This window comes from Fopius arisanus, unplaced genomic scaffold (genome assembly GCF_000806365.1).
Source record: "Fopius arisanus strain USDA-PBARC FA_bdor unplaced genomic scaffold, ASM80636v1 scaffold00074, whole genome shotgun sequence".
Taxonomy (NCBI): Eukaryota; Metazoa; Arthropoda; class Insecta; order Hymenoptera; family Braconidae; genus Fopius; species Fopius arisanus.
In genome coordinates, this window is record NW_011887813.1 from 125,379 (window position 1) to 151,572 (window position 26,194).

The 26,194-nt window shown below is 36.1% G+C and overlaps 1 protein-coding gene across 2 annotated transcripts in view; it reads right to left on the reverse strand.

The window, feature by feature from the left end:
* LOC105269712 (semaphorin-1A) overlaps positions 1 to 26,194 on the reverse strand; it is a 163,122-nt gene that overhangs the window by 70,385 nt on the left and 66,543 nt on the right. For both annotated transcript variants that reach the window (XM_011310177.1, XM_011310176.1), the window contains exon 2: positions 18,911 to 19,112. In XM_011310177.1, the coding sequence (XP_011308479.1) occupies positions 18,911 to 19,031 (121 nt within the window). In that variant the 5' untranslated portion in view covers positions 19,032 to 19,112. The remainder of the gene's footprint in view (positions 1 to 18,910; positions 19,113 to 26,194) is intronic.

Here is a 26,194-nt window from a genome sequence, read left to right on the forward strand (position 1 = left end):
AAAAAAAAAAATTGAGTGGAGGAAAAAAATAACGAATCTCGGTGGTTTGCTGTTGACGATTCATCGAATTTTCAGACCTCTCGCAATATCGAAAGCCCGACTATCGGGCTCGACGTTGGAATTGGTCAGTCCAAGTTGAATCAACCGGCTCACTGCGAAATCGTTTGATTAACCCCTTTGAGAATGAGTTGAGCGAGAGTTTCGCAATTGGCACTCTTGTGTGTTTCATTAAGTTTTCGAGGGGCGAGGAGGTGGTGAGGAGGTGAGGGGAGGTGGTGAGGAGGTGAGGGGCAGTGGCGAGGAGGTGGCCAGGACGTGAGGGGAGGAATTCACGTACCCCCAAAGAAAAATAAAATTCAATCGACGATTGATATTCTTGATAGGAAACAATGTACTCTTGAAAGGGATCTCAGGGCAGTGCCAAAGATATTTAAATAATACCGAAGAATTGACTTGGATGAAATTGACAAGCTGAAACTTGAACTCGAGTCAATCTAAAAAAAGTGATCCTGAATTTCATTAGTCATCATTGAATTTCACGATTTAACCGGCAGTTCCTCTTCTGCAAGGTATTTTATGGTAATAAAAAAGGTGTTCAGATTTTTCCATAAACCGAGTAACTCCACAGATATTTGGGGCATCATGTGTATGAGATTTTCAGTTGAGGGTCTGCGATTCACTTTGTGCTCGAGTTTTACATACAGAAGATGTAGAAATTTTCTGATGAAAAAATTTGGAGTCTCATCTCGTAGCTCTGCGCCGAGTGACTCATCTCGAGTGGAGGCAAAAATTTGGCATTCAAATTTCCCCAGCAAAGAACTCCACTAACGTTTCTCTGGGGGAAAGCTCTGGGTAATTGACCCCAAAAATTTAAAATCCCAGTATCTTGATGAAAAAGGCATATCGGGGTCATATGCAGCCATTCCCACGGATAGAGATATGATGTCCCCTCAACGTTTTAACAAAAGAGAGTAAAAAGCCCATCAATTTGAAAATATTATCCTGTAGGTCCCATCCCTTTACTAGAATCAGGAAAATAATCGAATCCACGAATTTGTTGTTTGAAAACATTTGTTTCTTTAGAATAATTAAATGAATGAATCTGGAAATCTGTAGTTGGAGTTAATTACAAGAGACTTTGGATGAGAATTTTTTTCTGGTGAAAATTTGAAAAGTTGTCCGGAATATAATTTTGCTGATAGATTCGAATGTTGTGAAATATTTTTAGCTCTCTTTGTTCATCGCTGACACCGAGACTATAAACGGATCTATTTTTCCCCTCGCAATTACCCAGTCCTCTTGTTCTTACCTCACCATATGATTTATTCAACAGTGACATTCAACAGAATAATTCCAGGGCTGATTGATGCCATGACTGCAAAATGCTGTCGATTTCACGTGATTGTGAGGTTCATTCCGATGATTTCAACCAAGTCATGACGTCCGTGACTCCAAATAACACGTCGTGATACCATAATTGATAATGGGGTAATTTCCAGTGGAAATGTGTAAAAAAAGGTGAAAAGTTATTGAGGTACGACGATAAACGAGAAAATTCAACATTCGATCATTCCGAATTATTCATTCGCATTTCCAGTAATTGTAAATATTATTTTCAATATCCAATTTGGAGGAAGTGTAGGGTACGTACGTAGGCTACGTACGTATTCAAATGTAAACATCGAAATTCTGGCGAGGAGATTTCATAGAGCGATAGAAAAGAAAACTCTAATTTCCATAAATCCTGATATTCCTCTGATGTTGAATTGAAATGTCACGAAATGCAAAGGTGAAGGCTGTTACCGCTGCGAACTGTGGGTTAACCGTTATATTTTATATCAACTTTATCCCTCGTATATCCGAAATATAGAATTCCCCGAGTATTTGCGATGGTATGTGTTTGAAATTTTATCCGAAACTGAACACTAACTCTCATAAATAATCCGTCATGCATCCGATAATTCCATAGAAATAGATTATAGTTCTCGATTTATTATTATTGAGATTAATTCAAATAAATATTTAAATATTTCAAATATCAAATGAATATTTGCGATGGCATGTGTTTGAAATTTTATCCGAAACTGAACACTAATTTTCATAAATAATCCGTCATGCATTCGATAATTCCATAGAAATAAATTATAGTTCTCGATTTATTATTATTGAGATTAATTCAAATAAATATTTGAATATTTCAAATATCAAATAAATATTTTATCCGAAACTGAATATTAACTTTTATAAACAATCCGTCATGCATTCGATAATTCCATAGAAATAAATTATAGTTCTTGATTTATTGTTATTATTGTTATTGTTAAATTTCGAAACTGAACATTAACTTTTATAAACAATCCGTCATGTATTCGATAATTCCATAGAAATAAATTATAGTGCTTGATTTATTGTTATTGAGATTAATTAAAATAAATATTTGAATATTAGTTGCAAGACTGTGCATCAATGTTATAACAATCCAATTGATTTTACAGTTCATGGTACATAATGTTGGACAACTATATGCATGTGGCACATGCCGTTAGCATAATCTATAACTGATCTATCCGAAGAAACGCAATTCTGCAGTGAGACCATCGAGTACATATGTAATCACATACAATTTCGTACATACGGCCATTCAACTCAGCATTGAGTGCATATTCTTCCGAGATTTTATGTCGCTGTTGAATAAATCATGCGACTGGCTTGTCAGGAGACGAGTGCTGTTGAACTATTATCGATAATTCGATGAACATTTTCCATTTGATTTTCACTGAGTGTCAGGTGAATTTATGGGATTTCAAGTGCGAGAAAAAATATGTTTTCATGCGAATGTGAATTGAGGAAATTAATTTTTTTAAATACCTATATAGCATTGAGAATGGGGGAAAATTGTCAAGAGATCCTGTAATTGTTGGTGATAATTAGTTCCTGATGAGCGATAATTAATGTGACGAATTATTAAGTTGCGAATTCGCTTTTTGGTGCGAGTGAAATATTTTTCTTCAGTGACTTTTTCAGATTTCATCCAAATTAAAATTTCATTATTTCATTATTTCCTCATTCAATATTATCATTATTATTATTAGTGTAATTAATAATGAATTGAGGAGAATAGACTACCCAGGTAAAAAAAATTGAATCAAAATATTTTTTCCGAATTTTCAAAAAATTTCTGAAAAATTTTTCGAAAATTTGAACAGGAAATTTTTTTTTACAATCTTGATGGCGTATTATTTGAGAATATTTAAAAGTCAAAAAAGTAAGAAAACAACAGTATAATTAAAAGAAAAAATTATATTCGCAAAAATTTCTAGAAAATGATAAAAAAAATTATTCGAAACAAATTTTTAAAAAATTTTTTAAAACATTTCCCCAAAATACAATTTTTCTTTCCCGATTTTTTTTTTGTTTCAAAACAAATATTTTCTGAGAAGTTTTCCCGAAATTTTTTGAAAATTTTGACAAAATATTCTGATTACAATTTCTTTTTTACCCGGATAGTTTATTCAATTGAATCGTTACCATTTGGAAATTGCAAATAATGATTTCAATTCGATTAATTTTAAACAAACAACGAAAAAAAAAGGTATGTTGCCTTGAGCCATTAGGTTCTCCCAGAATTAATTAGTCAATGAAGTCTAGCGCGTGCCATCAAGAATACTAGAATCAATTCTAGAATGAAGTTAAACCCACGAAAGTTTGCGAAAGTACGAATGTAAAGAACATTACTACCTTGGGAATTCTTTTTTCACGTAATTAAACAACTCGAGCACTGAGTTCAGCCTCCGGAGATACCCGGAATATTTGGTTTTACGATGAAAGATGTTTATTGTCTCAGCCAACACCAAGAAGCACAAATGTTCAATTACGAGATCCACGATAATAATCCCCACCGAGTAACAATTACAGATTTATTACTCATTATTGTTCTTCATTTCACGGGTGATTGCCGCATCTTGAGTAATACCGTGATTATTTAACATTATCTTGGAAAAACGGGGGATGCAGCGTGTCATTAAAAGTGATTGCAGTTTTTAATTGCAGCGACAGAACTAATTATTTGTGACCACACAAATATGGCAACACAAAATATTTTTCAAAATCATATCACACTGATTTCATTATTCTCCCGTAATTTTTTGTCCTCGAAAATTCCGTTAATTATTCAGCTAGAGTACAATAATGAGTTGTAATTCTCATATAATTTTTCTCTGTACGTCGAAAGCTTTTTTTTATCAATTCATAAACACATTGCAATGATTCATCGACGGGTGTGCGACAAAATGCATAAAAAGTCAGCAGTTGAAGCTGAAATGATAAAAATGACCTGATTAACATATTCATCGACATGCTCGTATGAAACTTCCCCCTTTACAACATTGTCAATTGAATTAATTAACGTACGCTGCTTCAAGCATTATCTCGCCTACATCCGTACACCACTTTTACTCTATACCCGCTTGGTTATATTTTTAGCTCTACATCATGCGACTAATGACATTAAAATTTTCGTATTACCAGAGAGTGTTGACGCAGAGATACTCCAATTCTCAAATATTGAATTAACGTTTCATCTTGACTTTAATACTATTAATTCATTCCCTTCGAATTCACTTTTCCTTTGGATTCATTCGAGATACCGAAGATATGTCATTTTTATCTCAATTATAAAAATTGAATTTTAATTAAGTAATTGAATTGATGTACCACTGAATGATTATTTATCTTCGCTTTATAAATTTTCGGAATATTTCTTCATTCCATAAAAGAGTCTAAGAATCGTCTGAGAAAAAAAAAATACTTTTGAGAGAGAAGAATTGATCCAGGGTTAAGAGATTTTTATTTGTTAATATATTTAGCAATATTCAGTGAACGTTCCATCTAGAGTTTAATTCATTAAGAGTTTGAAAATTCATTCGCTTCGAATCGATCCATTCGGTATTATCGAGAATTTAACCTTTCAAATATTTTCATCAAAATAGTTTATTGATTTAATAAATAATTGGATAATTGAATAATTCGACGGGCGATTCTCAGTTTATTGAAGCAGTAGAAATATTTCTACATTATAAATTTCTCATGCTTGAACGTTCAGAAAACCCTCTCTATTTTTTTCTATTTCATAACATTTTATTTTATTAGTGAATGCGAGTGGATTCAAAGTTTTATCGATCTGTCATTACGTCATGCATTTGAGAAATTTTTTTTCCCAGGATGTCACGAAATTTATCAGATTTTTTGAACGTAACAAAAGAATATTTTTTGTGACAAGTCGTTTGTTCTCTCAGATTAAAAAATGTCAGTGACATTCTCATATTGAATCCCTTGGTCCCGAGATTATTGGATAATTAATGACACTGAGAAATAAAACGGCTGCGCAGTACACGGCGGAAATCAGGGGAATAATTAATGATTGAGTGGAATGTAATATGCATTAATCAATGCCTTGGAAATTTACGAGGGATTAAACACCTTGGAAATTCGGGAGATACATCTCAATAGCTGCAAGTGAGTGGATCCCTAACGTTCATCTGCAATTATTTATAAATAATAATAATAATAATAATGATCTTTACTGCCAGAGGTATGGTCTTTGGACCTTTTACACACCCTTCCCTGTGCCCATTATATTGAAAATTTTACAATAGTCCGCACTTAAGGAGGCGATAACAATCCTGCAATTATTTATATTATTCTAGTCATGTAATAATCTCCTCAGCGATTGCCTTCGCCCTATGAATAATCTAATCTTCTAAAAATTTAAATTGGGTGATGTGACGCCAAGAAGACATTTGCGCCATCGGAGGAAAAACAAAAGGAATTGAAATATCATTTAAATTGGGTAAAAATTTATTAATTATTATTGTCATTTGGGAAATGGAGTAATGGAAATCAATGATTGAAATTAAATATTTAGTTCATTTTCTGGTAGGATTATCAATAGATTCTTGGAGATTGCACTTCAATTCGATTCTATGAATTAGAAATTTCCATCTAACAATTACTTAAAATTTGCACTATCGTAATTTATCGTAATTGTCAACAATTTTTCAAATGTTCAAATTTTCAAATTTCAGTGAATACTTCCTGGATTTTTATATTCCCCTGATACTTTTTTGAAAATTTCGGATTTTTCAATTTCACTGAATACTTCCTCGATTTGTTTTTTTTTGGAAATTTCGAATTTTCAAATTTCAGTGAATACCTCCTTGATTTTCATACTCCCCTGATATTTTTCTGAAAATTTCGCATGTTTCAATTTTACTTAATACCTCCTCGATTTTTTTTTTTTGGAAATTTCGAATTTTCAAATTTCAGTGAATACCTCCTCGATTTTCATGTTCCCCTAATGCTTTTTCTAAAAATTTCGGATTTTTCAATTTCATTGAATAGCTCCTCGATTTTTTTGGGGAAATTTCGAATTTTCAAATTTCAGCGAATACCTCCTCGATTTTCATGTTCCCCTAATACTTTTTCGAAAATCTCTAATTTTTCAATTCCAGTGAATACCTTCTTAATTTTTTTTTCGGAAATTTCGAATTTTAAAATTTCAGCGAACACCTTCTCGATTTTCATGTTACCCTAATACTTTTTCAATAATTTCGAATTTTTCAATTCCAGTGCATAACGTTGACATTCATCCTCTCAATCATAAAAAGCATTTACGCAATTTAAATAAAAAAATTTAAATTCAAACGCTCAAAATATAAATTCGTAAACGTATATAACCCGACGGACAATCGGACGTCTACTCAATTTTCACGGAACAGAGACGAAGAGGACAATTCGATTATGAGTGGGAGTTAGATAACCGGATCAAGGGGGTGGTGGGTGGAGAGTAGGCGAGATGGATGGAGAAGAGGGGGTGGGGAAATGGAGTGCGTCATTCGCGCGAAGGCGTCGCGACGGCCATAGGAGCGTCGCACCGAGGACACAAGATCAATCACCCGGCGTCAGGTACCTTTGGTCTTGCTCTGCGTTTGGTGTTGGGTAAGAACAACCGAGGAATAAACCCAAGATATCTTTTCCCGGTGTATGAGCAGAGTGGGTGGAAAAGGGATGGAAAGCGGGTGGAAAGCGGGTGGAAAGCGGGTGGATAGTTGGGATTCCCCTGGGGCTGAGGGAGAGAACGCACGATCTTACGACCTCGGGGATGTCCTCTTTCTCCCCGAGGGAGAGGAAAAAAGATATCCCTGAGACGAATCCAACTACCTTTTTTTTTTCTCAACCTCTGTCTTGCTCTAAGTCTCGATGTGACCGGGTGTTACCTTTCCTGTTCTGTTCTGTATCTTCGGGATACCGGGACGTAACTGCGGAGTTACATCCAATCGCTGATTCAATTTCGAGGAGAACTGCCCGAGATTTTTCTCCTGTCGCTGGTCCATTTCGTTTGTCTTTTTTTTTCCGAGGGGGGCTTTTGGATTTATGGGAATGGGTTAATCACGGGAAATCACTGGACGTAATCGAATTTTCGGTGGTGCCGGCGGCGATGTGAAATCGGTACTTTTACATCAGTGGTTACACTGGTGGAAAATTACACTTGAAATTTTTAGGAAGGCAGGGGTGACATGATTTTTTGAGGAATTCGTCATCGATGGATTAGTTCATTCTGCTGACGGAATTATCCATTTTTATGTACGTCGGTGGATTTCCAACTTTTTGAAATAATAAATAATTTATTGTGATACGTTATTTATTAAACAAATCATTGTGTCACCTTAAAAGAAATTTTGTTTTAATCATACAATTGAAAATTTCAAATTTTCCAATACACGAGTCATAATTCAATTTCCATTAACCGATTACTCATTTTCCTTGAAATAATCAGCTAACTTTCCACTTTTCTTAATTATGGATTAATTACCGAAATGGATAATTGGTACTCAATCGGTTGATGAAAATTTCGGGGAATTGAGGACTAGAAAGTGGTGAATATTTGGTTAAAAATATCTCTCGGTATGCTGAGGTGAAATACCTCTTCATCCTGTATTTTTTCTTGGGAACTTTCTGGCCCCATGATATCACTAATTTAGCCTCCCAACCTTTCGGACTGCTGAAGTATTCAGGGAGCCGCCACCAAAGCGATAACTATCCACTCTAATTACACTTTGACATCCAAAACTCATGAAAGTTCCAGACATAATCCTGAAATATTCATCAGGACTCCTCGAAAGATTCGTACGGACTCGTTACACTTGTTTCAATTGAACCCTCAAACCCAAACTGCAATTGCAATTGGAAAATAAATGAATTTGTCAATTTGCTTCGTAAATTCACCTCAAGATCTCTCAAGATTTCCCATAATTTCAGAGTAAAAAATTGAATATTTTTGGAGAACGTTCAACAAGATAATTGTGATTAACAATTCTTAAATGATTTTTCAAGTAAAAGTGTAATTTTTTCATTTTTTGTATAAAAACGATAATTATGAGGAATAAACCGAAAATATTTGGCTTTTCATTTTTTACAAAAAAACGATATTGTCCAATTATTCCAACAATTATTATTAAATCTCCAAAACTCTTCAATGAGTCCCATTGACTTGAAAACCACCAATTCCCCGATTATTCCACATAATGATAAAAAAAATCAATTTTTTCAGATAAAACTTTCTCGAGATGCAATGGGGCGAGGGATTACAACCCCCGGGGGTAGATAAAACTAAAAATTTTTGGTCCATGCATGAAAGTCAAATTGAACCGTCGACATGCAATCGATGTACAAATGGCATTAAAATCCGATAAATAGAAGGTAATTGAAGTTTGAGGGGATTTGATGAGGGATCGAAATACGTCAGGCTGAAGGGTACAAGATGATCGATATGTGTGAATCGGAGTACAGAGACATGCCCCATGTTGAGAGTACATTGAAGGGGTGGGAGGGGGTGGAGTGGGTGGGTCGAGGGGGTGGTTCATTTTGCCTGGAGTGGCAATAAGCATTGTCCAAAGAGCGTAGAGCGAGAAGGGATCGAAAGGCGAAGGGTCCTTACTAACAATCGAGCTGTTGTCGTATCGCTCTAGTGACTCCCATATACGAGGAAAACGAGTCAAGCGCGAGAGGAGTTTATGTACTTTGCCATTGGACGTTTTCAGTCCGGTCGAGATGTATATTTTCCAGAATTTTCCTTCTTGTACTGCTACACGAGTTACCAATATCGTTACTCCAGGCGGTTTCGATTTGAAAATTTATCAGCCAACTCGATTGATCGCCAAACATCGTTACACCGGTGGAATATTGAAAATTATTACTTGAGATTTCAAGTAAGAAAATTTTAAGATTCAACGACGAAGTCGTGGGAAATTTTTGGAGAATTTTTCGTGAATTTTCTGGGAGTTCTTTGTTTGGAGAAAATCATTTCCCCAAATTTTCAATTAAAATTAAGAATTGACGGACAGTTTTCCGTTCAAATTCAATTCAATTAAAAATCACATATTCAAAAACAATTATAAATTAATTAATATTGAAATATGTGAATATTCTTGGCGTCATTGAATTATCTTAGAAAAGTAATTATTTTTATCGGTGTATGCGATTTAAAAAAATTGAAAAACAATTATATAAAGTATTTTGTGAAGTAATTTCGTTGATTAAAAAATCTGCACAATATTCCTCTAATAATTTTTCCATTATTCCCCACACGACAGTCTCTGCTTTTACGGACTCGCATTGAAATTTTATTTTCATTGAAGGGATGCACGTCATGCGAATTGAATCAATTATTTTTACGTAGATAAAGAGGTTAACAGGGGGTTAATAAACGTTGCCGATGGGGATATTTATTTTTACCTCGTTATTGAATGAAAATTTAAGTGGCTTTATATTTCCATGCAATTCTAATAGCCATTTGATTGGAATAAATAGCCCCAGAGCATCCACTGCTTCCCCCTTTTATTGCTCGATTTTTCACGGTATTATCATAATTCTACATTTGCTCTCAGCGAGATGTACAGACCGGATATCCGTTTTTATTCATATTCCAGAAATAAAATGGCTTCAGCATTTTGAAATTTCCGACCTCCAACTAAATTTCAAATAATTCCCCAACGATTAATTCATTGCACAACACACACGACATGATCATGATCACAATATTTATCTATTCATTAAATTTTATTAATAAATGAAATGAAAATGAGAATTACTTGAATGCTCGCGAAATCGTCTGATTTAAATTCCGGTGAAATGACGTGTCACTTGTCGTTGTTGAGAATTTAAATTTTTCAACTGGAAAATTTCAAGGGCAATTTTTCAAGTCCGTGGGGGACGGGGTAAGGAAAAGTCTTATCTCCAAGTTGATTTACGAGGGCACCTCTGCGCCTTTCTGTTGCTTCACCGTAAAAGTACGTGGGGCTGTTTAAGTTATACTTGCGCATTAACCAACGCTCGTTTGTGTATATTCCCCGGGTGTGTTGGCACATTGAGATGTGTATGGGATGCTGTGCAGTGTTTTTCATTCTTGCCAATGTTGGCTCGTTTGCCTAACTTGCTGGGGCATTAAGGGGCGCGTGTCGAGTTGCAAAAGGGCCATGAGTTAACGAGCTAGGGCATAAGCTATACTTTTGCATCTGCCACATTACCACCTGTTTATTCTCGAGATAATTCAACAGGAGAGAAATTTTACAGGCGCTATGAGGACGTTGAACTTTTTTTTTTAAATCGACTTTTTTCTTCAATTTACCGACTTCGGTTCATTTTTTTATTTTTTATATTTGTTTTGACTTTTTTATATTAATTATTTGATCTTTTTGCTGCAAGGGAATTCAGCTTGGGGAATTAGGGCACTAAGGGTCGAGGTTTTACTTTTGATCTTTCTGCGGGTTAAAATTTTTTAATCCAAAAAACAATTTTTGATAACGAAATATGAATTTTTTCGCTGTCGTGGGGGTTGTGAGGATTTTTAATGGGTGATTTTTCTAGATGAATTTAAATTTTAACTCAAATTTCACATTTCAATAATTTTTTACCTTCCCGTTGGAAGAAACGATTTAAAAAAATTAATTCAGAACCTCTTATCAAGGATAAACCCCCGAACTCATTATCACGATCCGATTTTTTACCCGAGACAGACGAAGAATTCTGGGTTTGCAGAAAATTTCTAATTGTCTCCCGAATGGATTAATTTTCCCAGGAGTAATTTTTTCCCTAAGGCTCCTAGTATCACCGAGAAAAATGCATTGTAATTTTGATAATTTACTCCATTAAATGAAATTCAACAAATTCAAATCCGCGAATTTTTAATTAGTTTAAAAATTTTCAAAGCAATGGCTCTTCTTCCGTTTCCCGGAATTTCATTCAATATCTTTTTTTTTCTCTAGCTCTTCATGTTATCCGGAAATATGAGGCATGTTGCTTGGGACCTCCTGCCGTGGAACAATGGGTTACGAATGCAATATTGGCAACTCTCCACATAAAACTTTCTGTTTTACTGAAAAAATTTTATAATGGATGTTTTTTATGAGTCACCTAATTTTCCACCGAGTTAAAGAGCGGAGGAAAATTTTCCAATTTCAAACTGTAAAACTTCCCTGGAGTTTATCCCTTGTTACTGTTATTAGCTGTGCAAATGCATTCCGTTTCCGCCATGAAATATTTACTGTATCTGTTGTCAAATTACCGCGGTAAACAATGATAACGACAGCGAGATAACTTTTCAAAAAATTCCGTCTTCAATTGACTCACCGAGAAAAACAATTATTATACCAAAGAAAAATGTTGTTATTTTCTAATTGAAATTATTGCAATTAATTTATTGCACTTTTTATTTAAAGCTGTTTGTTGTCTGGACAAAATTCATCGAAGCGAAAAATCGAGGGAAATCTCGAACCGCAAAATCCCACGAATATCGAGACAAAGCAATCCCTTCTTTGAAAAAAAAAAAATGAAATCCCCAACCAATCGAGCCGAAACGTTTTCTCCATTTCTCCCTTTCCCCCTAAAACACACATCCCTTCCGTTTCATCAGAAAACATTCCAGACGCTTAGTGCAAATACTGAAAGGGATCGAGATAGAAAAGAAAGTTGTAAGAAAAATTGAACAAAAATGTCTGGCCTGACAATGGCGGTATTATTTCGAGAACAAATGGAGCGTCAATGGAGTCGATATATAAAAAAGGCTAAAATATTGCGCAATTTTTTTGTCATCGATGAGAAATAAAAAAAAATAGGGGTTTGTCGGTATAAATTACTCTGAAACACGTGGAACATACCGAAGGGTATAAAATTCATAATAATCTACAATCTGAATAATTCCGAATAAAAAAAATTCCCAATAAAACCAGCGATTTTAAAATCCAATTAAAAATCTGTCAATAATTGAGCGGTTTGTTACTGTTATAATTTGCAAATTTTTTAATATTATTTTTTTGTTGTTCAGCAGAAAAATCTGAAAGAAATCGAGCTAGAAAAAATTTAAAAAAATGAGAATAAATAAAAGTGAATAAATAAAAATGAGAAAAATAGAGGAAAAATTGTGTGTCCTGAGAATATCTGGGTATTTTGCCGAGAACAAATGGAGCGTCAATGGAGTCTCGCTAAATAAAAAAGAAAAAAAAAACTATTGAGGAATTTTTATTTCCGGTGTCATTGAGGGAAAAAGAATTGGCGTTTGGCCGCAGACTCGTGCGGCCGTTTGTCGAGTGTGGGGTTTGGTCGAGAGCCAAATTTTGCTAACGGCAGAGATGGTTCTGTGCAGATTAGTGTCCACTCTCATTGCATGGATCTCTCTCATTGCCATGGAGCCCTTGATAGCATACCTCTCTGTTGTCCAGTGCGGTTTGGCCGCTATCGGTGTCGCCGCACAGCCACATCACCACAGCTCTCATACCACTTCTCCGGCTCTCCTCGATATTTAGTCGAGCGGTCAGTCCGATTAGCCGATATTAACGGTCTCGTCCGCGGTACAACAATTCCCACTGACAAAATGTCTCCATGAAAAACCCCGGTGGATGAAATAGTAACAGCCGCGAGGAGCCAATGAAAATTCAAATGATAGAGAAAATCTGGGGAAGAATTTTTTTCGCTCACTCAAAATTGACCCTCGTTAATGGGTCTGAGAATTAAAGGTCAAATAGTGAAATGTAATTAGGACTCAATTTATGATTATTCCTCTCATTCATACGATTATTAATTGTGTCAATTTATATGCGTTGTTAATAACTAAGATTGTATTCGCTGGAGTGCCACGTGACTGCGACGAATTTTCATTTGTGGGTTTGAATTGACCAATGAGGAATTAGGGAACGCGTTTCGAGATATTTCGACTGGGGCGAACTTCATTTTTGTGTTTCTACTTTCGTAATAAGGTGAAGAAGTTGGCATTTGAATAAATAATAATTAAGGCTCGAAGGATAGGGGTCAGACATAAAATGCCGCAATTAATCAGTCCTACTGACAAAATGGGCTTGTGAAAATGGAGTAGATGAAACAGTAACTGCTGTCAGAATAAAAATGAAAACAATGTGGTAAATGTAGTGAGAGAGATTTTTCGGGGTGGATCTGCACAGAACAGCGAATACCCAGTCCTCGGGGTTGCGAGGTTTTTTTAGTGGGTTATGGTCTCATATTTCCGATGGAATCTGATCCATTTTTCCTGAATTAATGCTTTTATTTGAGGTTCGAATTCCACGTATGTAAAAAGAAACTGTGCAAATTCTAGTCCTATAAAAATTCACCCCATGGCTTTCTCCTCCCTCAGCGGCCCCTCAAGAAAGAAAAAAAAAATCGAACGAAGCATTTAAGGGAAAACCATCAAGTGTGTTCCAGTGAGAAATAACATATCGAGCAAAACATCGGCAAAGAAAACCTAGACACGACTAAAAAACAGTGAAGAATTCTTTCACCATACCCATCTGACAGAAAGTTCAACGAACAGCAAAAGTGCATCCAGCCTCGCTCACTGAATCTATCGCTTTCCTCTTCCGCGGAAAAACTTCCTCGTGGATGGTAAAAAAGAAGAAGAAGAAAAAAAAGATGGCCAAGTATCGATGTTACAGCTCTAGGGGCGATGATACACATCAATGGAATGGGTAGAAGCCCATCGACCCCGGAAATACCTTGCGTTCCAACTCGTGCTGACACCCGAGCCGTTTGTAAACGACTATAACTCATCGCAGGCGTAACATCTGATGATGTTGAAAAACAAAGAGTTGTGAATCGATCTAACTACAAATGAAATGAACGAAATAAAAGAAGGGGAATGGCTTGGAGAATGAAACTGTAATGAACAGTACTGCGTCAAGGTTGCGCGGGATTTACAATTTGCGTTCTGGCATTAGCCACGCGATATTTCCCTTTGGCGTCTCATTAACGTATGAATCATCAGAGCGTCAAGGGGAAGTTTGCGTTATAGTCGGAGTCACGCACAAAACTCGGTACCGAAGATCGATGGATCACGATGAAGTGGCCAGTTGTCGAGTCATCCTTTTTCCACGCTACAGCTAGCTTTCCGCTTGTGTTGATTCATACCTGTCATTTCGTCAAATCGTTATTGCGTATCTATTGGATGCTTTGGAGTGAGGTAGACTTGAATCATGTACGTTTTATAATTCACGGAGCTACGTTCTGGTGGAAATATTTCCGACATTAACACGAACAGGCCAGCCATTGTAACAGGTCACAGGGAATAACCAAACGCCTAGGCTGTTTATGACCTCAACAACCCAACATGTGGACCAATACAATAGACAAAGGGCCTTGTCTTATGGGCGGGTCTCATACCCTTGACCAACTGATGACGATGGAAACTATAACTATATCCAATCTTTCACTAAAATTAAATTGAAGCCAATGAAGAGTTGAAGAAATGGAAAATAGAGTCGCCTGGGATTGAATTGATTAAACAGCCGATATAATACCGAACATTGTCTAGTCTAGGATTCTCTGGAGGTACTCAAGCTACCAATTCATTGGGATAAGCTGCAGTGATCAGAGCCAAGGTGCAGTGATCCGGCTGTGGTAAGATGAGCGACACCACCGGTTTCCTTCTAATAGCTTCAACGCGCAAATCCCCATCGGGTATCTCAACGAAGCAAACACCCTCCAGGCAAATCCCCGAAACACGTTCATCCCACGACAAAGTAGAATCAAGTACCGCAGAGATATCTAGTCGAGCTGAGAATTAATCGATCCAGCCTTTATTCTGGGTTTTCATTTCCTCCACCCACTGTCATCTCAAAGAGCTAATCCATCACCGAATAAATATATACTTGAGATAATCACTAAGTATACTTGGTGTAGATACCTCAGGAAGAGATATGTACTCTGATATATTTATGGATAATATATTTATATGGATCGCACTTCATGTGGATCGAGTGTTTGTTATAAAAATAATTAACACGTCTATTTGTATTTTCAGTTGTTAGAATATAGCCTCAGTTTTCTACGAATTGATTTATATGAGTCTATGGTTTCAAAAATGTATCAACATAGAGAGAGATGTTGGGATTAGACATAAACATAAGCCATGAGGTCATGTGGCAAAGGAACTGGGGATCCATTGTCACATTATGACGTTTTCTCTTTTTGGCCCTGTTGACCACTTTAGTCTGCTTTGGCAGGTCGTATAGAACAGACATTTCTTCCTCGTGCCATTTTTAATAAATTAAAATTAACATATTAAATCCACTGTGTTACAAAGTTATTTCTCTGTCCCCCATATTCCATTATCAGTTTTATTGTTTATCCACGGAGAGAAATATTCCAGAATAATTACGAGACATTTCACGTAATCCACCAGCGAGAATCGATTTCGGGGAATAGATCTAGAACTTTCAGCAAATTTTCGGTTTCTGTCACCGAAAAAATACGAAAAAGTCGCGTAATTTTTCTGGATGTCTTCAAATCGAACGGAACTTCAATTCTTATTATGCCTCAGAACATAAAAATTCTTTGATATTCAAGAATTTTTACGGAATGTTCCGGAAAAGTTACGAAACATTCCGGAAAAATTACGAAACGTTCCGGAAAAATTACGAAACGTTCCGTAAAAATACCTCCCTCAGGGTGACTCATGGCTAGCCGTGAGGCGCCGGGTGTATGAGTAATTTTTACGGAACATATCCTAGAATTTATGTGATGATTCCTTCGCTTGCAGATTACGTGAAATGTTCCGTAATTTTTCTTGAATATTTTTCTCCGTGAGGAAGATTTTTGGATTATACTTCAGTCGAGACGTTGCTCTGCGGATATTACTCTAGACTCTAGAGTCTAGAGATTAATTCTGAACTCAACTACTTTTGGGAGTTATTTTTGAAATATTTGGGGCACAAAATTTCCTGTTTGTGAAAGGGGTTTTCCTTCACCCTTGACCGCTTATGGTCGCCAGATGTTGGTAGGGATGGGCAGTAATAAATATAAGTTTCTCCATACAATACGACTTGCTCCGGGTTTTTCTTTTCCTACTCCACGGTTCTACTGCAATAAAACCGTCTATTCGAAAACAAAAATATGAAAATTAGGAAAGAAAGAGTGAATTTTGGAATTGGGGAAATCCCCAAAAATTCAATAGTCCATCGGTCTGGTCTAATTGGTAGTTCCTAACAAATTGATCCTCTCAATTTTTTTATCGGTGTGATACACACAGAAAAATATACTCGAATTTTTTTTCTCAGTCCATTCGTTTATTATAGGTGGCACATCTAATCGATTAAAAATCAATTTTCCATCAATATCGCATTGAAAGTGGAATATACTAAATTGAAGTATTTTTTCACGAATTCCGAGCTTTCATTTGATTTGAATCTGTTTCAATGAGTATAAATGCATCCAGTCAGCTATTCATCCGGACAATCCGATCTAAAGCTCTTAATTTTTTATCTCTTTCAAACGCGAAGAGAAATCCCTCTTAAAAATGATTGGACAGATATTTCCATTGATCCATTCCCCGTACTTTACTCTATGGTTTTTTTCAATTCGGTCAAAATTTCCGATATTAAGTGGTAAATTTTCAGGATTACGGAACTCTTCCGTCATTTTTCTCGCCTTTGGGTTTCAAGAAAACTTGAATTTTCCAGTCTAGTATTGATTTGACTTTGAAATATCGATAATCCTTTGGTAAAGGTGTCCAATCTCGAAATATCACTCCTAATAACCCAAATGACAGACAGATCGATAACCACCGATTGTCCTCTGAAGCGGATCAATCGGACAGGTGTTCGCCGTAGGGTATTACATAGGTTTCTCCCCCTTCTGTGTTGGTAATGCATTGAGATTGGATTTTCCCCTGGAATAGCACCAAGTTGGGAAAGTTTTACCTTCACTCCAACAACAGTTGCCTAACGAGTGGAGCTTAGAGACGCACTGTTACACAGTCAGTGACTTAAATGCGATACATGGGTGATTGTGTACAGCTTCCGTCCTTCCTAATGTAAACTTGTCGACCTACTTTACCCACACGGAATCCAATGAAAGAAAATCTACGTGTTGGTAGCCTCCGATTACTAAATAACCATTCAATATCTCCAATTTGCCATCAGTTTTCTTCAATGGGTACCCCAAGAAAGTACACCAATAAAGTATACTTTGCATACTTGATTAAAGTACTGTGCATAATCGAGTGGAATTTATTCTAATAAAGTATACTTTAACCGCGTGTCTTTGGTGTTTCGTAAAAATAAAAGTATCATTTGGAATTGTTTAAAGTACATGTTGAGTACTTGAAATGTACTTGAAACAAAGTATTGGTGTTATTGATTGTATGTGGGATTTTGAATTCTTGAATCAACCAGTCAAATCAAATTAAATCAAATCAAATCAAATTAGATCAAATCATAAAGTCTACTTGTTTCAAGTACTTTTCTCTGAAGAATGAATTTGTAATGGTAAATCTCATTCCAAATTTTCACAAAAAAAAAATCAAAAAATCAAAATAAAAAAAAATCAAAAATAGTAAAATAAAAAATTAAAAAAAATAAAATCGCTCTGGGAAAGTTGGCCATCCCGCGTGAAATATAATCCTTTAATAATTTCATCCCCCATTTTATCTCGACTCCCTCAGTGAACCATTGAAAAGCTCAAAAATACGAATAAAAGCTGATAAATGCTTTTGTCAAATATCACGGAGAATTTTTTCCATTTCACGCTCACAAAGCGGATTTCCGAAAAATTTCATATTCCACTGAGATTTTTCAATAACCCGTGGATTTAATAAAACACATTGAAAAAAATATCCCGTGGCATCTACTCCGCGACAATGCAGATGATCGAATGAGGAATTATTTAAAAAATAGATAGTCTAAAGGATGTAACGAAATACATAGAAGTATATATGTACAGACTGGCTGGAGAGGAGGGGGGAGGGGTGGTAAATGTTAGAGTTCGCTGTATCCGAAACACCTGTAGAGCTCCAAAGGGATTTACTCGACGAAAGAATGAGAGCGGTATTTGCTGTGCCGTTTCCTCTTCCACCATTTATTTTTTTCCCTTTTTCAACTTTTTTCTCAAGAATATAAAAATACATAAAGATGTGAAAATGAAATGGGAACAATGTAAACTCGACAATGAGAATAATCCTTACGGTATACAGTGGTAAAAACGATGGGAAAAGTGGGGACTTTTGACCTATATTTTCCGCATTGTCATTACTCAACTTTTTCCAGGGACTACTTATCGTCACTATCTTTTTCCGCAGATTTTACTGCATCCCCGAGAAATATTTGATCCGATTAAAATTCAATAGAGTGGAGATTTAAAGTGCCAGCGGTAGTTAAATGTTAAACTATCTCTAAAATTCACTAGGGAGTTATTTTCAATGTATTTTATTTATTCGGAATTCTCTAGTAATGGCTAATGGTCTTTGATCAATTGGTGTTTGAAGCGGAATGATAATTATTTTATCACATTCGGTCGTGCAGGGCGCGAGATTATAATATGATAATTATTTCAGTGATGGTTTTGGGGTACTTACGGTGTTTGATGTGTAGATGTGGAACTGGATCACTCGGCCAGGCTAGAGATCTTCCAACAAGGCCAGTAAGAGCCAAAATAATAAGATTTTCAATCATCCTGAAGTACGATGAAACTCTCATGTTTGATGCCCACGGGCTTCACTCATAAATCAACCATCATACTCAGTGCTTTCCATCTCATCTCATCCATAAACTTCGCTTCTGAAACACAAACCGACATCAAAGATTAGATGCTAATGCTCGTGACAGCATAACATTTGTTGAATTATGTTTTACAGTCAAACAAACTCGGAAATTCAATCATCACGGGTTTCATTGTTACGGATATGACGTTGCTTTCGCGAGATTAATCTGTTTCCTATGAAAATTCACGTTTTCAAGAAATATTCATTTCTCTCTATAAAATGTCTGAGATATTTTTCGATATTCTTCATTCGTACGTTTGCACTTTTTTTACCTTCATGATTGAATCTAATTTTTATTATGAATACATATTATGAATAATTACACGATTTTTCAGTGTCGATTGAACTTGCAAACGGAGAAGTAATTGAATATTTAAATTAATTAATTAGCCAGTGCGGCGTTCTACAGAAATTTCACGTAACTTTGTGAAATAAAAAAAAACGAATAATGAAGTGTTAAATTTTCAGATGTTATCAATTGCAAGCGTAATTTTCAAAGATTGTGAGGAAATCAGTGCAGCCCTTTTTGCCGGTCTTTCCGGAAGTTGATGGCGTACAATTTTATCCCCGTGAAAGTTTGTAGGAATAAAAGGCCAATGAGAAATCAGCCGCAGTGGAGTTTGACGTTGGGATGGTACATGCATTATGCAAGGACACAAGCTGGTGTACACGGGGGCTCTTTACGCTTCGTCTCCCTTACTCCATCGTTTAACTGCCAAAACTTTGAGCTCCTTCCACCCTTGCCATCAAGGAATGGAGAGGGATTCACTATTTTAACCCGTCATGCATAGTATTACCCAGTGGTAAGGGCGAAAACACAGTTAACCACTTCGTTTTGCAAACTTGAATTCTATCAAATGTTTTCATTTTCAGGCAATTAAGACTCCTCGTTGATTTTCACCGTTCACCTACAGCACTCTGTTTATCGTCGCATGAATAAGTCGGGGGTAATGCCAAGTGTTGGTGCAACATGCTGACACTATTTATTCACAAAGACAGAATGGAAATTGTTGATTTTCGATGCTGTGTGTGAATACATTCATTGCGAGCTCTTACTCATTGTTTAATTACACTGTTGCAAATTCACCGGAATTTCAGGGACAAAAACATTATGTCGGTTTGACTTGTATAATTGAGAAAACATTGATTATCATTTTTTAATTGTATTTATAAATAAATATTATGTTTGTAAACCCAAAGTCATCACTAATGTTTTTAAGAATCTTAAAATTTCGGGTATAAATTTTTTGCAGTGCACGGATAAATTATCGTAACGAGGAAAAAATCTCACTGAATGAAGATTTCGTTTACTCCATGCCGACACGATTACATGAAATCTGAAATTTTCTCTCTGAAGAAGTAAAAAAAAAATTGAATAACCCGAAAACTGCGAAAATTCGACATCCGACAAATCACCGGTTACTTTCTCCGCGCCATAAAAAATCCCTTTGACATCCGAAAAATTTCATCCCAATTAAAATTCCCATCCTCACCTCATCCCCGTGTCCACAAAAATAAAAAGCAAAACGCCAACTTTCACCATTACGGAACAATTTATCCAATGATAAACGTGATGTCACCGCAACTCAACGATATAAACTTTCGCGGGAAAAGCTCATCCTCATTCATTACCATAAATCACGGTAGAAAAGTGGTATTGCAATTTCTACCTGATATCACGGGTTTATGAGTGAGTGAAATTAACCACCCACCATTCCCATCCGCCCTTCCACCGCGAATCACTAAAACGAGATGGCGAGGCGTGTGGAATAGATAAGAACAACTAGACCTGATAAAGTCTAAGGTGAAGCGGTGCCATTTTGAAAATAGGCCACTTATCCAATAAAACGTGTCTCATGCTCTCGTTTATAAATCATACAGCACGTATATGAAGCCCATTGCATTTGCCCCCTCCCTTCCCCCCGTTACCCCTTCCTCTCCACCAATGTACTGAGCCATTTGAGTAACAAAGGATATTTTAACTTGGTGTACAGAGGGGGGCAAGGGGGATCTCGTTGTACTGCACAGAGCGGATATCTCATTTCGGATGGGAGAAACGGAAATTCTTGGGTCTGTGGGTTACTAGTACTGTGTGCAGGGAATTTTAGGTTCTAGTGAGAGATCTGGGGGAAAAAATATGGGGAATCCCTCGGTTCTCTCGCAGCACCCAGACACAGCACACGTACTGTTTTCCTCGGTACTTACACGGAATTCGGGTGGGGTGGATTTTTTATTTATGAGTTTCCTTCCTTGTTTTCTGGTCCACGCAATTTATTTGTTGGGAATGTGTTAATTTGGGAGAGGACAGGGGGTCGAGTTCATTTCAAGGGGACGTGCACTGGGAAAATTTATTTGAATTAAGTGGAAGTAATGAATGAAATTAGAAATTTATTGACATTTCAGGCACGGGGTATGTGGAATTTTAATTGTGTCAGATTCAAGTCGATTTCTATTGTAAAATCTTCGGAATTTCAAAGATTTTGATTTTTGGGGTGAAGGGTAATTCGTTTTTTTTTTATGGAAACCTGAATTTTCAGGCGAATCGGGAAAATTAAATGGTACATACTATTAATACACGTTGGATCTTCAATAAATGAATTTAATTTTCAATGCAGAATTTTAGGGGAATTCTACGGTAAATATCTCGAGAATAAACAGAGATGGATAATTTTTAATTACTGCCTTTTCTGTTAATCAACATGTGCTGTAAAAAAAAGACGAATACAAAAATTGCGCTAGCTCCCCTCATTTCGAATTGGATTTTCCAGCTGAGATTTTTCAATTTGAAACAGAACATAATTCGGATCAATGTCAGTTGCAAAAAATGAAAATTTCTGAAATGCTAAATAGCAAATTACGCGAACATTCAAACTTGTGGAAAAATCGGGGCGGCATTGTATGGCGGTTGGGTAAAATCATGGCGAATGAACTGTGGATTACTTGGGTTGGAATTACACTTGTGAAATTTATTCACGCTCCTCGTAATTTGCGTCGTCGTACGAATGCATTGGACGATTGCGAGAGTGAAGCGTGCGGAGTTTCAATTGGGTTGCGAGCTGGACTCCATCGTCACCGATCGGACGTGACTCCAGACTGGAAATCGAGTAACGAGTTTCCCCCCAATTCCCCACCTCAATTCTTCAATGTGCGGCATAAACGGACCACAACGCCAAAACGGAGCACATTCAAAAAAAAAAAAGAAACGTAAAAAATAACGCTGTCCCCAAAATAATCAAAAAATTTCTCTCGATTTCCTCACCTCTCTTGACTTATTAAAAAATTACATTTAACTAAAACTCTTTAAAACATAATTTATATAATTTTTTTTATCTGATTTTAAAATTCATAAAATTAAAAAAAAAAAAGCATTATGAATTATTAATATAAATCAGAAATTTAATTAATTAATAGAGATGTTCAATACTGAGTATATAATTTCTTTAATTACGATTATCGAATATGTCAAATTCAATTTTAATTAATAAAATGAAATCGAAAAGAACTTTTCCTACATGAATTGAGAATTTCCGTTGAAGTCCGAATATTTTTTTGAGTAATTAGTTAATTTATTTGGGATTTTCATTGCCCTGTGATGCCCTGTGGTCCGATTTACCCGTGGGGTCTGTCTCGCCGGCGATTTGAACGCGTATTCCACACGCCAATGATTATCCGTCCTCCTTTATCACTTTGTTCCGAGACCCATCTCATTCCAGCATTTGGCTTGCGGCTATTATTAGTGATTCGCGAGACTAGAATGACGAGAGTTGTTTTACGGAAGTCGATGATGATGATGGAAATCGATGCACATCACGCCCACATAATCTAACCTTTGTTAGACGAGATTTAACGAGGCGAATATCGGCCCATTGGAGATATTCATAAATGGGGGTAATGAATTTAATTAGGACTGGGGGATAATAAATTCGTTGGGGAATCATCGGGGGGAGAATTAATTTCGTTAGAATTCTGGGGTGCTTTGATGGGAGGGAATTTATTCGATCATCAGATTTGGGGCGAGGGCCCAATTGATCCTCGGGACGGGGAAAAATTAAAATATAATCATATTTCAGATAATTAACTCTCACGAGCAATTGAGCTCTCAAGAGGGGAAAAGACACAGAAAATTCGCGCATTTTTCACCATTTTCAGACAATTACATTCGGAATTTCAAGTAATCAATAAGTTTTTCGGTTAATTTTCATTAACGAATTCATTAATTATTTAAATACTCTGGTATTCTCATTGGCAGATCTGCTTTCCATTTTCCGAGTTGGAAGTTGAATTATCATTTAACAGGAAAAACGCAATGGCCTCGAGTTTTCAAGATAAATCGGGAATTGAACTGAAATTTCGAGGAATTTCTACCGTGATATGTCCAATAAAATTTCGTCTTAATTATTTTCAGCTAAAATTAGGAAGTAATTAACAACTCAGAAATATCCACTAAAACCTGAATAATTAACGGTCGACGTTCGATAGGGAATTTTTGAAGGCAAGAGCAATTATAATATCTCCTCGTTAATTAAAATAATTAACGTGTCCGAGAGATGAGAAAATAAGAGATATCTGTCAGTGACGACCGGATCGAAAATCTCATATATAACGTGATATATACGCATGTGCCGACACATTATTCATTGTCCACGGAGAAAATGGAAAATGCCTGGCTGCCAGGTATTTTCATTCGTTTTTTTTTACCCCTTTTACTTTTGCACTCCCGACTTTAGTCTCTCTTTTTCACTATTTTTTCCTCCGATTCTTTCATTCCTGTTATTTCATATCCGTGCGTGACGCTGCCAGAGGTCGTGGAATTGACATGCGTTACTTATCCTTTTGTATTTACCCCCCAACCCCCACCCCCACGGCACTCACATTTTCTCCAGAACGAGGGAAAATTACAGTTCGTGTTTTTTGTTTTATTGCAACAAAAAGGGAACCAGGAGGCAGATTAACTGAATATGAAAAAAAGTTAATTGAGTTAGTATTTTAGACATTTAACGCTGTATTTTAGATTATGTTAAAGTATTCAGGACTGTTCACTATTTTTCCTTAATGGAAAATTATTATGGCAATATTCAATGGAAATTTTAGCATCAATTTTCACGATTGTTTATATTTATATTTCAACGGTAATGGACGTTCGTGAATTTTTTTTCTAATTTTCACCGCTGAATGCCGGAAAATTTCATTGAAAAATGTGTCATTGTTTTCTGTTGAATGATCTTTCAATTCACTGCTCCGTGGAAATTATGAAAACCATGAAAATTCCGGGAAAACTGCAAACGCATGGTCAAAGAGAAAAAATCCCAACAAATAATTGGGTCACATTAAAAAGTCGAATAGCAGAATTCATTTTCTACTCAAAACATAAATTTTCATAACTTTGAATTTTTCCCAAAATCGAATTCACCGCCCCTCCCCAGATATTTTCCACAAATAATAAAAAAAAATCAACAACACCCCAAAAATCAGACATTTCCCCCCACAGGTTCCTTTTCACCAGGAATTCCCCAGAGACAAGACTAAAACCCCAACTCCCCTCTTCCTTCCCGCCCCCAAAAATGGCGGCAAAATTTGAACGAAAGGACGCATGAAAAAATCAACATCGGTCTGGTGAATTTTTTTCCAGAGCACTAAAATTTCACCCGAGGCAGTATAATTCATCTTCATTGTTTTCCCCCCGTGTAGAAAGAAAAAAGCCGCAATAAAACGGGTAGTTCCCCGTGAAAATTCCAATAAAATCAACAGAGCCATGAGACCCCGGCATTTACCCACCGAAATGCACCTCCAATATTGCACAATGTCCACAAACAATGGAGGAGTTGGGAAAACGAGGCAACAAGACAAAACGCTGACATTACTCGGTTTGATATTGGTCCGGGGGTTGGTAAAGCCGGTGACCATTTAAATTCAGTGGCCCCAGTACTGAATTTTAAATTAGCTCGAATTATCTTAATAAGGATCCGTCGTTCACGCTCTCCGACTCTGCAGTTGTCTCTCGGTATTACCAATTCCCCCTGACCCCTTTACCCCACTTTCCACCCACTTTCACCCCTTTTCCACCCTCTCCCTCTTCTTTCCACCCACCGTCCACCGCATTCAAACGTACAGAGCGGTTATAGTTACTGGAAAACAGCTCTGGAACTCCTGCCGGCAAATCGCTATTCGCTTCTTATACAATTTTTTTTTTACCTCCCCTCGATTTGTATGCATTGAATTTGAAACAATGTTGCATTTTCAGCGAATGAAAATATAATGCTCCGTATCAAGTTGAAGTACGGGGTGGAATGAGGGAAATGGAAAATTTTTTACTCTCCCAGGAAGGGAAAGTTTACAGATTTTATTCAATATTCATGAAATTTTTGTTTATGAAGGATTCCGGTAATAATAGCTATCTCATCTAGGGCTTTCTTTGCATTCGCCGATTTTTATTGGAATGGTCATCCCACGTAATTTTATTCAATAATAATATTGCCTCTGGTAATATTACAGAAAAATGTTACTTCGAGAAAATATTAACCCGAAAAGTGGTACAAGTCGATATTACGATGTCATTATATTATTTTTTTAAATATTACGCATGAAAGGATTTGGATATAAATTGTTTAATGCACTGTAGGATTATAGTGGCAAAATATTGTTGCCCTCAGTTATTTTTGAAGCAATTTCCCTAGGTGCAGGCGATTGTCGGGTGTGTGTGCGTTAAAAAATCCATGCATTTTGCGTACCATACTAAGTACTGCCTGATAATTTTTATTAGATTGAATCCGTCATTTGATCTGTGGTGCGTTATTTTGTTATTTGAAATATTGAAAATTATTGGCATCTTGAGGGACAATTGTGCGAGTAAACGTTCCGGGGTATAACATAATTGACAATTACAATTATATACCAAATATGAAAATTCATTATATTTTTTTCCTTATTCTTGTAATCCGAGTTAAAAAAATTGAAATCGGAATATTTTTCCCGAATTTTCAAAAAATTTGTGGAAAAATTTTCAGAAATTTTTTTTGTGAAACAAAAAAATAATTGAAAAGAAAACAAAATTATTTTTCGGAAAGGTTTTGAAAAATTTTTCAAAAATTTGAATAGGAA